The sequence below is a fragment of the Ambystoma mexicanum genome, chromosome 4p, assembly GCF_040938575.1.
Source record: "Ambystoma mexicanum isolate Mex_15411 chromosome 4p, UKY_AmexF1_1, whole genome shotgun sequence".
Lineage (NCBI taxonomy): Eukaryota > Metazoa > Chordata > Amphibia > Caudata > Ambystomatidae > Ambystoma > Ambystoma mexicanum.
In genome coordinates this window covers 967,211,010-967,224,806 of record NC_090927.1, presented here as the reverse complement: position 1 = coordinate 967,224,806, position 13,797 = coordinate 967,211,010, and the positions used below count along the sequence as shown (strand labels likewise).

The following is a 13,797-nucleotide window of genomic DNA, read 5'->3' as shown; positions in this document are numbered from 1 at the left end:
TGATGGTTTACTACTTTTATACTTACCCTGCAATGAGAACCCAGGTCACCTGTCTTCAGGTTCTTGCACATATCCACAAGCCCAAAGGAAGCTTGCAGCTCATACAGAGGTCGGACTTATACGGTTGAACCTATATACATATATATTATTGCAGGGTAAGTATAAAAGTTGTGCCCAAAGAAGCACTTCGTTTCTTGTGGTCGTATGGCTGACTAAGTGCTAGGCCTTAAAGATAGGCTGCCCGTGGTTCGGTTAACAGTGACTGCAGGTAACATTATTCTATGTATTATACATGATACATTTATGCGCTCATTTTGCAGGGGAGTGTTTTAGGCTTAGCTGCTAAATGTCTGCATTTACCAGGCGATCGTTCAGCCTGTTTGTAAATCGCCCTTGCACCTAATGAGCGACACTGTATCTCCTGTAAATGTCACACGTTTCCAGGCTCTGTGCACACAGATTGTGATTGTGTGACATTTGTAAGAGATAATCCTACGCAAATCACCATGCTCATTAGGTGCGAGGTCGATTTCGAAATAGGTTGCAAAGTCAGCTGCTAAATGCGGTTACATGTCTTTTATTTTAGTATTTTTTCGAAGTCATTTCCAACGCCGAAATGACTTCGGAAAAAAATCATCTAATTTTGTATTTTTATTTGGGGGGGGGTCCCCATTCAAGCCTCCCCCTTCACTATGCTATTTATCTTCACTTAACCCCGTGCCCACCCTTTTTAACCCCTTCCCCTATATATTTTGGTGAGTTTTTTTCGAAGTAATAGCGTCAGAAATGACTTCAAAAACATATTTGGCGGCAAATCAACACGATACTGCTAAATGCTGACACGTAGCAGCTGCGCCTAAATCAGCCTCGTGCCAAATGACAGGCACCGAGTTGGATGTCATGTCGTCACTGGGGCCCCGCTAAAGAGGCCCTGCAGCAAAATACCGGCCAAAAGCCTTGCACCAAAACTGGGCGCATCGTAAACGGTTGTTGCTAAATGTACATACGCTATGAAAACATGTCACTTGCATGCAAAGATGGAATAATACCATTACTGCGACAGCCGAAAATGGCGACTTTAAAAAAATGTTTCGACCCCCTTTACACCACATATATATGTTGGAGGGGGTACGGTATATAATACAAGTAGGGGGGTTTGCGGGGGTCTCCCCCCCGCAAATAGATGTGGTGTAAAAGGGGTGCAAATAAAAAAAATTGCCATTTTCAACGTCGCAGGAATAGGGGGGGGCAGTAATGACATAGATTCTGCAAAGATGACATTACAACGCCATCATTACACCGACATATCTAGCAATTACAGGAAAGATTTGTGAACAAATATTTGAATGAAACAAAAAATATAACCGGCATAAATCACTTCATGTTTATGTACCTTTTTCTTCTCTTGTAAAAACTCGTTCCATGAAAATTCCAGCAAAGGGTTCACCAAGGGCTCCGCAAAGTTGGAGGGAAAAGAAAGCCTCAGAGTCTAGGAATTTAAGGTGAAAAATAAAATGTTTGTTAATACCAGACACACAATTTGCTTTCATTAGTATGTAAAAGCCTTTCAAATTCAATCTATTCATAGTATGTGAAGTAAGACGAATGATGGGATGTTATTTAAGTAAAATTAAATGTCAGGTGTCTTTCGTGAGACATTTCCTTGTTTTCGTTTTAAAGTAAAGGGAGAAGGTGCATTTAGCATACAGTATGAATCCTATATTCTCTCAGTGTTGTCATCATAGCATAGATATATATAGTTAAGTTTTAAGGCCTCATCATGAGATGGGCGGAGCGGTAAAATGCAGTGGTAAGGCTATTACCACTGCATTTAACGCTCTCCCCAAACACGAATTGGGTGGAAAGGGGAGTTTAAAAATCTCCCCTTTCCGCCAGTTATTGGCGCTATTAGCACAGCTCCAATGGACCCAATGGGGATTTACCTACCCACCGCAACTCGATATCTGGCACAAACTGCACCGGAACGAGTAGCAGTAACGATAACAGCGTTGGGCGGTATCTCGACGCAATTAGCGCTGGGATACCACCCAACTCCTTATGAGGCCCTTAGAAAGCAGTGAATCACCATGTGTCAGTCAACGGGGCAAAGGAAAGAGAACAGACTATGTATGTACAAAGACTAATATATATATATATATATATACTTGCAATTCAGAGAAAAAAAAAATCAAAAAAAAAAATCAAAAAAAAAAATCGACCCTATGGTTTGCATTTCGGTTCTTTGCATTCGATCCTTTGACCTATAACCGACTTAATCCGTTCTCCTTCAGAAGTGGCAGTAAAAACATATTTCCTCTTATAAAAGGGAAACATAATTCAAAATGTATCAGTTCCAACATCCCCATTTTCACATTTACATCACATCCCAGAGGTCACTACCTAGTGTGACGAATCAGAAGGAGGAGACAGGCCAGGACTTTTCATTTTCAACATTCTCTTTATTGAAATAAGAAAAATGCCTCACTATCCCTACTATATGTATTTCCCTGCCCAACAAAACTAAGTAGGGTGCCTGTCATCTGTTTAAAAAGTCCAAAAAGAAAGTCTGTCCTCAGTCTAGAAATAAGCTACGCTGACACAACCACTAAGACAAAACTAAAGCCCAGGAGACTGACTCCCTGGAGTGGCTTTACCTGCCTTAATATAGAATCTACAGATAGTTCTTAGCCATCTGTTGGTGTTAACTCAATCAGTTCATTTTGGAGACTTTTCCAACACCCTGGCTCCCCCTTTGTCTGGTTTTGCAAGATCCTCTTTTTTGGCATTCCTTGCCTTTGTTTCCTTCACTTTGCCCTTCTCTGATATCTCTGAAATACTCTTTTTCTAATTTCAAACGTATCTTCTGAAAATTAGGACCAATCTCCTTACTGTTACAGTTCTCAGTTTACTACTGGTTATTAGACCTCTCACAGGGATGAGTATGTTACTTAACAATTCTCAATATTTTGCTCACTTGCTCTTTCACTGGGACGTGTACGATGATCCCTGTAATAAGTCCCACTCTCTTGGTTACATTCTGTATTACTTGGATGAGTAGGATTAGCCCAGGAATGATTCTCACTCTCTTGCTGTATTAGTGGGATGAGTAAAAGGAGTGTTTAATAATTCATCTTGGTTACGTATGCAAATATAAATGTCCCCCTCTCACTGGGCAGGGTTCGAAATTGAGTGGAGCTGGGAGATACTTAGCTCCTGGGTATAGCTCCTTGAGCCTGGTTGGCAGGAAACCAACAACCATCAGGAGCTACATCTGGCTCCACCGGCCAACTGGTGCCATACAAATATATACATATGATATCAATCCTATGCAGTTAAAATGTGCATAATGAGCATTAGGACACATCCAGAAGACGGTTTCATCCTAGTGGGTGATATTTAATTGAGAAAGTTATAGTTTACATGTCATACTGGGTGATGCCAGATACCGAGGAGCTGCTTTTTGCTTCTGCTAATCAAATCCTTATTTTGATCCCTGCTGGGATGAGTCGGATTGTCCAAAGAGTTATATTAGTTCCTCTTTCTGTAACAATCACTACTGTGCCATACATAACATTTGTCTCGTTCCCCCGCTCTCACAGTTACTTTCCTTCCAACGGGGCTGAGTCACCAGGTCGGCACCTTCCTCCTCGTACGCACAGCTTCTTGGCAGGATGTTTCTGTCTCTCGATTGGTTTCCTTCTCTCCACACATTCCTGTGTATTTTCGTGCAACTGGTATCGGCTCCGGTTGGGGTTTCCTCTTCCTCCCCAGCAAGGCCACCACTACTTCTTCTCTGGGCTGCCTACTGACAGTGAGGGTGGGGGGGTTCTCCTACTCCTCTTGCTCCTCCCCCTCCTCCTCCTGCTCCTCCTCTACCCCACCCCCACACTGGGGCTTCAGCAGCAACGAGAGGAAGTGCTTTCGCTGCATCATTTCCTTCACATTCACTCATTCACTGTGACTTCCTTGTTTTTTTTGTCTCAGTACCAACTAGGTATGGTTCTTCATAGGGAGTATAACAATAACAAATGCATAGAGATTCTTCTTGTATTCCCTCAGGAAGATTGTTGTTATAGGGCTGTTCAATGGGTTGTGAAGGGAGTGCCTCATTGGAACGGGAGTCCTTATCCCCATTGGGCCAGGATAGGGGGAGGTCTATCCTGGGGAGGTTCATCTTGCCTCTACCTCTAGGGAGGGTATTGCGTAGCAGGCTCACCTCCCTAGCCTCACAAGGAAAACCCCCAGTCCCCCAGGCAGAAGTGACAGAATCCTGCAATTCGTCACACTAGCCATCTACAGTTGAATGTTGTTAGGGGAGTAACTCTACTTTAAAACAAGTAACGTAGTCTGTCATGAACTAAAGATTAACCATTGGACCATATGCTGGGGCAAGAGGCCCATTTGCTCCATCACTTGATACTCAAGTGACAAATATACAAACACAGATTCAGCTGTTTTTTCCAACCAATTTGTATTGAAAGCTTATCAAAGGATAAAGAAGCACATTGTTCATATAAATTGCAAAAGAGCAATTAATTTACATAAACAATGTTCAGATCCTAAAAATAAAGTACTGGCAGTCCAGTTTATAAATAGGTTGTGCTGGCACAACCAGGGAAGACTCAAAATGAGGGGCTAATATGCTGCCTTTTTAAAATCGAAAGAAATCTGTTCAGTGTGATAGGCAATGGACATGGTAAGTAAAGCTGTGTGCTCAGTAATAGGCCCTGAAACCAGAGGTGGTCCATCTACTCCCTCAACAGAAACCACATTGTTCTTCTATATCGGAGGGATTCCCATCTCTTGATCTCATGTGTCGTCAATAAATAGGCCGTAGTGAACAGAGAGTGTGTCAGCGGAAACAAAATTCAAGTTAAAGTGGTGACCGGCAATGGGTTGGGGAGAGAGGGGGCCCCCGAAATTCGGAATCACAGATCAGGCCATATAAACCAAACAATATTTGAAAAACATGATTTTTTAATTTAAATTTCATTTGTTTAAAACATACATATTAAATTTTAAATTTTGTTACGAGCTCATCTCTAAATAGCAGTATATTGTTGTAGAATAAAGTGCATAGTGAAACAAAGTGCCAATATAAAACCAGACTGAAAATTCAGTCAGTATTAACTTCATGTTGCCAAGCTGTCTGAACCTCAAGTCGGCTGAAGAGGGTCACCCGGCTGGTGGTCAGAGGCTATGGCCGCATTTAACAATGCAGAGAAAACCACAAAAATATATGGACAAGGCAATAGTAGTTCCTAATTAGAAAAAGGGGTGCCATACGTCGACTACTGTACTGTCATGACCTACTATATACACTAGGTCTGACATATACACAGGAAGTAGTTTCGATGGTGCGGAGCATCTAAGTTGTTTCACGGTTGATGCCCATCTTCTTCAGGACGGCGCACTCCCGTTGGAATATTTGCCACTTGAAGGTTTTAATGTAGCAATAAGGCAATAATACATACAGGAATATAGAATTATGCAAACTGAATCCATAATTTTACCAATATCTCAACCTTGAAACAGGCCACTTGTTCCCGAATGTACATCCTGGGAAATGTGTATGGACCTGTAGGGCAAGTTCTCAGTCAAGTAGAATTAAATTGGGAACGGACCACAAGCATAGGATTTCAATCGCACAATTGTGTCGCGGTCGACCAGTCACAATAAGGCATCTGAAAAGATCTGTCCTACTGGAGTCTAGTGTTGTTCACCGCGTTATGGTACGTGCGCAGATAGCGTCAGTCTGTGCGCGAACCATCCCACCTTCGTTGAATCCTCAATAGCTCTCCCCGTCAATAAATAGGCCTGCGGCTCCACATTTGATCAAAGCAGCTACGTTGATGAGATCACGGTCTGAGAGATGGATAACAACTTGAATGAAAACCATAGATTGATCTTTGATAGGTGTCTGCAAATTTGGGGAACACTGATTTTCTTCCCCAAACGTGGTTCCCCCTATGATCGGGAGTTGGCGTTTCCCGATCTTCTTGGGGGAGCAATAGCACAGTTCCGCACTGGGTGTTTTTTTAGAGGCACATACATGTATAGTCCCTAGGTTTGTCTCCTAGTTCTTTCATCAGAGTTGAGAGGGCCTCGAGCTAGCCCTAATTGCATGGGTTCATCGTGCACCAGAGCTTTTACTTCAGAAGGGAAAGGTTCACGAGTCTGACGAACGGAATGCCTTTTCTTTCTTTCTGCATGGTGTACTTGAAGGCGAAAATCAATCTGCATGACAAGAGTGATACTTTCAGCAAGATTTACAGGTCGGGTGACTCTGGATGCTTCGGGCCTCATCATGAGTTGGGCAGAGTGGTAAAATGCGGCAGTAATGCTATTACTGCTGCATTTAGTGCTTCGCCGAAACTCAAGTTGGGCTGAAAGTGGGAGTTTTACCTCCAGCTTTTTGTTGAAGGTAAAAATCTCCCTTTTCCATCCGTTTTCGGCGCTAATAGCACCATGAAAACCCCATTGGGTCCAATGAACCCAATGGGAATGGGGATTTACCTCCCCACCACAAGTCGGGATCTGCTGCAAACTGCGCCAGACCGAGTTGCGGTACCACTAATTGTGTTGGGCGGTATCCCAGTGCAATTAACGCTGGGATACCGCCCAACCCCTGATGAGGCCTTTCATCCTTTAATTCCTCATGCAAACCACATCTAAAAAGGGTTATGAGTGTGTAATCCAGCAAGGCTGTGTCTGTCGCCAGCTGTTTAAACTTGGTTATTTAGGACAAAATATCCATAGGTCCCTGACTAAAATCCAACATCTGTTCTTGTGCTTACACCACGATTTCTTGTTTGCCAAACATTGCTCTCAACCTATTTACAAAACCCTGGTAGGAATCGATGATTGGATTATTTGTCGTGACCAGTGGGGTTGCCCAAGCTAAGGCACTGCCAGAAAGGTTGGAAATCATATAACCAACCTTATCCCTGTCAGTAGGAAAAAAAGGAGGTTGATTTAAAAGGTAAATTGAACTACACATGAGTCTAGGTATTTGATCAGTTTCTGGGAATTACCATTAAATTTACCACAAGGTAAGGCTATGTTCCCAGGGGCCTGGAGGGCTCTCACACTCGTACTCTTGGCTCACCTGTTTACTTTTTGAAGTCTTCCTTCTGGTCTTCTTCCTGATTGTTCGAGCCTTGTACAGAAAGGGACGTGTCTCTTCCGTCGCCAGTATGCAGGTGGGTCGATGCAGTTCGGGCTCAGGCCGCGGAAGGAGGAGATGATTTGAGAGCATTCAGTGTTCCAGGGGGATATGCCGGAAGAATCAGGTAAGTCCAAGAAGGGAAGCAGACTAATCCAGGAATGATCAAGGAACTTTCACGGAACCGCGAGGCGGAGAATGCGAGGAGCAGATCAGAACAGAATACCAGGAAGGAAAGAATGGCTAACCGCAGGGAAGCCGAAGGGATGGAAAGGTGGATAAGGACAAAATTCAGAGCTGTAACTTGCCGGTACAATCAGGCATGGAACGGCTAGCGTTGAGACGCGCCGAGGCACGGGGGTGTGTCTGTTTTCAAGGAAGCAGCAGGCCTAGCTGGGAGACTAGACCATGAGTTTCCCAGCAACGTTGGCCATGTTGGAAGTACACTGGATGCAATACTACGGTGTTTGAGAGACCGTGTTGTCCAGAAGGGGCGGAATCGGTAATTCATGACAAAGACTTGTTGTCTTAAGGCAATTTTCTAATTTTATAAAAGGTCTGTACCATCACAGTTAGGTTTTGCAAGGCTGGAACTAACTGTTGCAACTGATCCATGTGTGTAATCGTTGAGTGTCGCCAACTGTGGGAGTCAGCACCAAAAATCAAAAACACTAACCTTAGTGAATCAGAATGTAGATAGTAAAGAAGTCCCTGCAACCATTACCTACCTGAAAGAAAGATGTCACAGAGAGAAAAAGCAGTAGGCCAACCCTCTGCGGTAGAAACCCTTTTCAGGAATGGTGGAGGTACAGGAATGGCTTTCTGAATTTGTAGCCTCAGGAGTTAAAGCAGTTCTGCACTAATACTTGATGCTTCAGTATGCAGTATGCTGATGGACAACAGATGGGGAAGATGAAAATGGAGGAGACAGTTCGCGGGAGGCTGGGATCAGGAGCGCCAAACTATTGGAGTAGTGATGCGCAGGTCTCGGGATACAACAACTTACTTGTAGTCGTCGCTATCTCCTTCTTCCTTGATACTACGTCAAGCGTCCCACACTGATGTGAAAAGACTGGAGCGCTGAAGCGAGTTCTAGGCACTATGTTGGAATACTCACAATCCACTCATACAGAGACATATGGCAGACGCTGCCTGCATTGCCATAGCGACCATTGATAGCGGGGCGCCATGACACACTGGTGGAAAATAAAATTGGATCCGATCTTCCTGAAGTATAACTTGTGGGATTAGGACTAGTTTTAGCTAATTTGGCAATTTCTGGGGTCCCCCACTTTGTATCAGCTGAGCAGGATCCTACGCCTGACACCATATATAAGGGATCAAGAGTAAGACTCAGAGTGGCATGTTTATAGACGTTTATTAAGCACAAAATAATAAAGGGGGCGAGAAACCCAATCTATCCGTGCCTCAACGAAACTAAGGAACTTCTGCGTCAGGATGTTAAATCAAAAAAGCATCCTCTGTCCTGTGTGCAAAACCTAAACTGTCCCTTACACGCAAAAATCAGAATAACGAGTACAAGGGGTATTGTCAGGCTGAGAGTTATCCTGTGTCCCCGGAAGCTGCTGATCCCCCGACAATCCCCCTGAAATGTAATCCTCAGAACCCGATAATTCGCGGCTCTGTTAACTACACCCCAAAGGGAAAGGGGGAAGTGGATAACATAAGAAACACCAGGCTGGCGAAGTTCTGACTAGCTGATGCGGAACCTGCAGTGAATACATAAGAACATACAGAATCCTCAAATTACTTTACTACCTTTAAATTATGAAAACCTTATATCGTTAACTAAAATGTAAAGAATCATGCCTGGTTCTTCTCTTTTAGGATCTTACAGAAGATTGGAGTAATAGCTGATAAAATCTTTCTACCTTTCTTTTGCTTTGAAAGTCTTGAGAATAACAGCAACTCCTTTGAGTATTGAACTCTTAAGAACCTTGACTCTTGCCTTTAAAACTGTTAAATGTTCCAGTTAAGAAGACTTAGATGAATCCTGTTCTTCCTTCTTAATAAATAAAGTTCATAGTCTCTTGAAGAACTTGCAAACCTTTCCAAAGTCCGTTGAAACCTTTTCGCGCACACGCGCAAAAATGTACCTGCGCAAAACACGCGTTGAAGAAAACACACGCCGCAGAAAAAACATGCGCTGAGGAGCACACGCGCTAAGAAAACACATGCGGAAGAAATCACGTAGTAGTCCTTTCTTACTCTTGTGTACGTGCGCTATAAACACACGCGCTATGAACACACACACTAAAGAAACATGCGCTAAAGAAATCACGTAGTAGTCCTTTCTTACTCTCGCTTACATGCGCTATAAACCCCCGCGCTATGAACACACGCGGTAAAGAAATCACGTAGCTGTCTTTTCTCACACTCGCTTACACGCGCTATGATTACAAGCGCAAAAAAACACACGCGCTATTAACACTAGTGCTGATTAAATCATGTAAACGTCTTTTCTCGCACTTGCGTACTCACGCTAGGATTACACACGCAATGAACACACGCGCTATGAACACTCGTGCTGGAACACACGTGCTATAGAAATCACGTAGCAGTTTTTTTTCGCGCTCGCACACTCGCGCTATGATCACACGCGCAATGAACACACGTAACAGTCCAACGTTGCTTGAGCGTGTTTAAAAATTAAATGTTGAACTATAAACAGAGTAACATCAGTTCTTCTTTTGAATTTTCATTTACAATCTCCTAAAGTTTCTAATGAATCTGAGCAAAGATTTACATAGCCAAATAAAGTCACTTAGCTTAAGAATTTTTTCATCTCCAAATGAACTTCCAGAAACTCTCCTGTGAACCTGAATTCTTCTCCTGAACAACCCCGCATAAGTAGCCGCTCGACTGCCAGGATCTGAAAGTTCAAATCCACTAGGCCCAAGACTTCAGCAGGAGCAGCTACAAACACGTCCTCTCAGCTGGGGTTACGACGATGAAAGGCAGAGAGTGACAGTTTAGAACGTTCATTGTTGTCCTGCAGTTCTCTCTAGCCAATCAAGGCTTCTATTGTTAAACTCCATCTTGCCTTGGGCCAGAGCCAGGAATCTGTATAGAAAGGTCAAGGCCAAACCCACACAGAAATAAAGGGAAATTATTAACCTAACAGTAATTAAATTAAACCTGATGACAGTAATTAAAGGAAACCTGACAGGTATCTGCAAGCTATATGGATGCAGCTTTCTCTCAATAGTTCAAAGCAAAATGTTATAAAGTGGCCAAAACAGAAACAATAAAGTTCCACCAGGTAAAGGGACCTTCCCTTCCCCTAGATTTCCTCTGTTGTGTTCATTGTTATTTTATCACATTTTAAGCAGGAGAACTCTTCCCTTGAGTCTCTTTCATATACACAACTTCTTCAGCATACTTGTGGCACTTCACTTTGTATATTCATCAAACTTAAAATGGGTATGACTCCTCCCTTCTCAGCCCTGGCACCTAGCCTGTGGAATGCCCTTCCACTGTGCCTGAGAACATTGGCTGATTATTTTCCCTCCAGGAGAGCCCTAAAGACTTACCTCTTCAGTCTATTTCTTCCTCTCTGCTAGAGCATGTGGCATCTGAGTACTTTGAGCATGCCCCTTCCCGCTCAGCGCCTAGACGCCCAATTGGCCTTAGTTCGTGCTTTATCCATTTTATTATAATAATAAAAATTAAATGGCGCATTAGTTTTACCCTGCTGTACCCCCCTGCCAGGATGCTTGCCACACTCTCACCAATGTATTTTTGGACATTTGTAAGGCTTTTCCCTTTTTACAATTAGTTATCACAGTTTCACAATATTGTTCTCTTCCTTCCTGGTTTACCCTTCTACCAGGATATGACACTCTTGTCTCCAAAATATAGTCTTGCATTTTCTCTTTACTTCCGATTTACTCTCCTGCCAGGATGTTTCACTCGTAGTTCACAATTATAGCTTCATATTCCTTACTCCTGGTTTACTCTCCTGCCAGGATGTTTCACTCTTGGTTCACAATTTCACTTTTTTTCCTTACTTCTGGTATGCCCTCCTGCCAGGATGTTTGTCTCCTCTCCTTCGGGTGTGTCCCCAATTCACTATTTGCCTGGCTTACTAGCCTGCCAGGACTTTTCCCATCTTCAATCTCTTTCTTTGTCCTCCACAAAATAACGTTCTTCCAGTATTGGGTCACCAACCCTTTCTTAGCAAAATTTGCAATTACATTAATTGCCTTTATCAAGTCTTGGGTTTCTGACCCTTTTCCCACACTGTTCGGGTTAGTATCAGCCTCTCTTCCCCAGTAGCGGATCATTTATCCTTTTGTGACATTGTCCGAAAATGTTTTAGGCTTTTTCCCCAGACAGCGGGTTACAGTCCCTTTCTCATTTCCACTCACATCCATATCTCTACTGGATTCAATCACTCTGTTGCGTGCTGCCCAGGATGAGCGAGCCTCAGTGCTAAGAGCTCCACTGACCCACTCTCTCTCTTTTGGCTTACTGGCAACCTCCAGCGTCCCTCACGTGGTTCCACCCTTCTTGTCTTCTCTGCACTGACTGGGAATGCTAGTCGCTCGGGTCCCGCTTTCCTCTCTGCCACTCGAGACAGCTCCAGCTGCCTCTCACACCAATGTGGCACACTTCTTCTTGTCTGCTCGTCTATCTCGCCACTCCCATCAGTCTCTGTGATACTTTGCACAGAACGCTTGCGGTCAGTCTACCAACAAGCACCAGCACTAGCTGCGTTCTATTGCAGCTTCTGTCTCTCCTTGTGCGTCTGATCAGCTGTATGTGTTTAAACTTCCTGGTCCTCATGATTACTTTCCAAGGACTAGATCAGTGTTTGCTTCCTGTCTCTAGTGATCACCATTGCTCTATCCCTCTCCCTCATCCTAGTACTAAAAAGGGGAGGGGGAGGCAAGTAGGGAGGTTGATTATGTAGACTTGGGAATTCTTCATCTACGTCACAGTAAGCAAAGCAGGCATGTTGTAAGGGAATATGAGTGTTATTCAAAATCATATTTGAGGGGGTAATTCTGTTTTAACAATCACTTACCTCCCTGAAGTTGGTATTCCCCCACATGGTACTCCCGCATATAGCCACCCCCAGGGTCAGTCAAGTAGCTTCTGGCTTTTCCTGGCTATGTAGGAGAAGCTTCCCTCCAGAGAGTCAGTGGCGTTATCGCTGAATTTGCCACAGTGGGGAAAATACAACATAGATCACTGGGATGGGTGATCAGTGGGATCAATTGTGCCAACTGAGGAAAAGACTTATCCGCACTGAGTTGCATGGGGCTATTATATTGGAGTTTCTCAAAGATCAAGTACTCCCACAAGGCCTAATCACCAGGAATTAACCCAGATTGTTCCTAGATGATATGGATTTCAAAATTAAATTGCACTACATCGCTAATAAATGCGGGTGCGACTGGTTGATATTGATTATCGATAATGCTAGAGATGTAGCAAAACAAATTGAAATAGATCAAGAGAAAATACAGGAAGTATTGAAGAGATCCATAGATTTGGAACAATTTCAAATCAAGTTAGACTTACACTTGAAGGAACTCTCTGAGTTGAGTTCAAAGTAGAAGCTAAAGAAGAACGTATTAAAAGATTTTGCAAAGATTTACAGTCCTTCACACATTAAAATAGTTTTTTATATACCAAAGCTGACATAGGATTGGGACAAAAATCAACACCCCCAAACAGAATAGAAGACTACAGTTTCAAGATACTTACAACAGTTCTAGTGACAACGAGACTGCTATGTAAAGTGACAGTGTTAACCCAGGCAATAATACTACAAATGCTGCAGAAGCAGACAATAGATCATACATAGGTAGATCCCCTAGAGGTAGACAAACAACTAGACAAAATCCTCCTTTTTTGGACAGCGGCAACAACAGGAGTGATTGGGATGCAGACCAGATACAAACGAGGAGCAGGAAACAATGGTAGTGAATCTATCGTCCTACCAATTGTCTGCTGAGGAAGACACAACATTAAACAAAGGGCTAGGTTTTGTAGTTACGAAACACAATGATCCCTTTGAATTTCGAGTTGAATTTCAACAATTCCTCAGGGAGATACATCTAAAAAAAGAGTCTTTTCAAGACAAATAAGGGATTGAATCTAGTAACGGTATGGGAATGCATAACCCCACTTCATTCTGTCCTCCATCCTACACTTTTACCCCAGAACATGGGGGAAAATCAGAATATTGTAATTAGACAGGCTGACAAAGGCAGCAGAATCGTGATTTGGGATAAGGAATCATATATATCTGAATGTAATAATCCATTGTCAGATGAAACAAGCTATCTTGAACTTAAAGATGATCCCGTGGGATCCATTATTGCTGAAATAAAATCTAAAGTATTCAAAGCATGTGATCATAAATGTATTAGTAAACTAGAAGCTGAATTACTAACTAGAGATAATGGATGGGTCACTGTTTTAACCATTTTCCCAAAAATCCACAAAAGTGTAATCAAACCACCAGGAAGACCCATAGTATCAGGAGTCTCTTCCATTTTGGAGCCTCTGTCCAAGTTTGCAGATTTATATTTAAAACCGTTTATTTCCCAAGTGAAGACTTATATCCAGGATACTAAGTGTGCGAAACACAAGATCGA

General features: G+C 43.0%; 1 protein-coding gene across 1 annotated transcript in view; it reads right to left on the bottom strand.

The window, feature by feature from the left end:
• PPIL6 (peptidylprolyl isomerase like 6) overlaps positions 1–13,797 on the bottom strand; it is a 481,265-nt gene that overhangs the window by 419,346 nt on the left and 48,122 nt on the right. Inside the window, exon 2 of the mRNA XM_069606540.1 lies at positions 1,394–1,489. Coding sequence (XP_069462641.1) covers positions 1,394–1,489 — 96 coding nt within the window. The remainder of the gene's footprint in view (positions 1–1,393; positions 1,490–13,797) is intronic.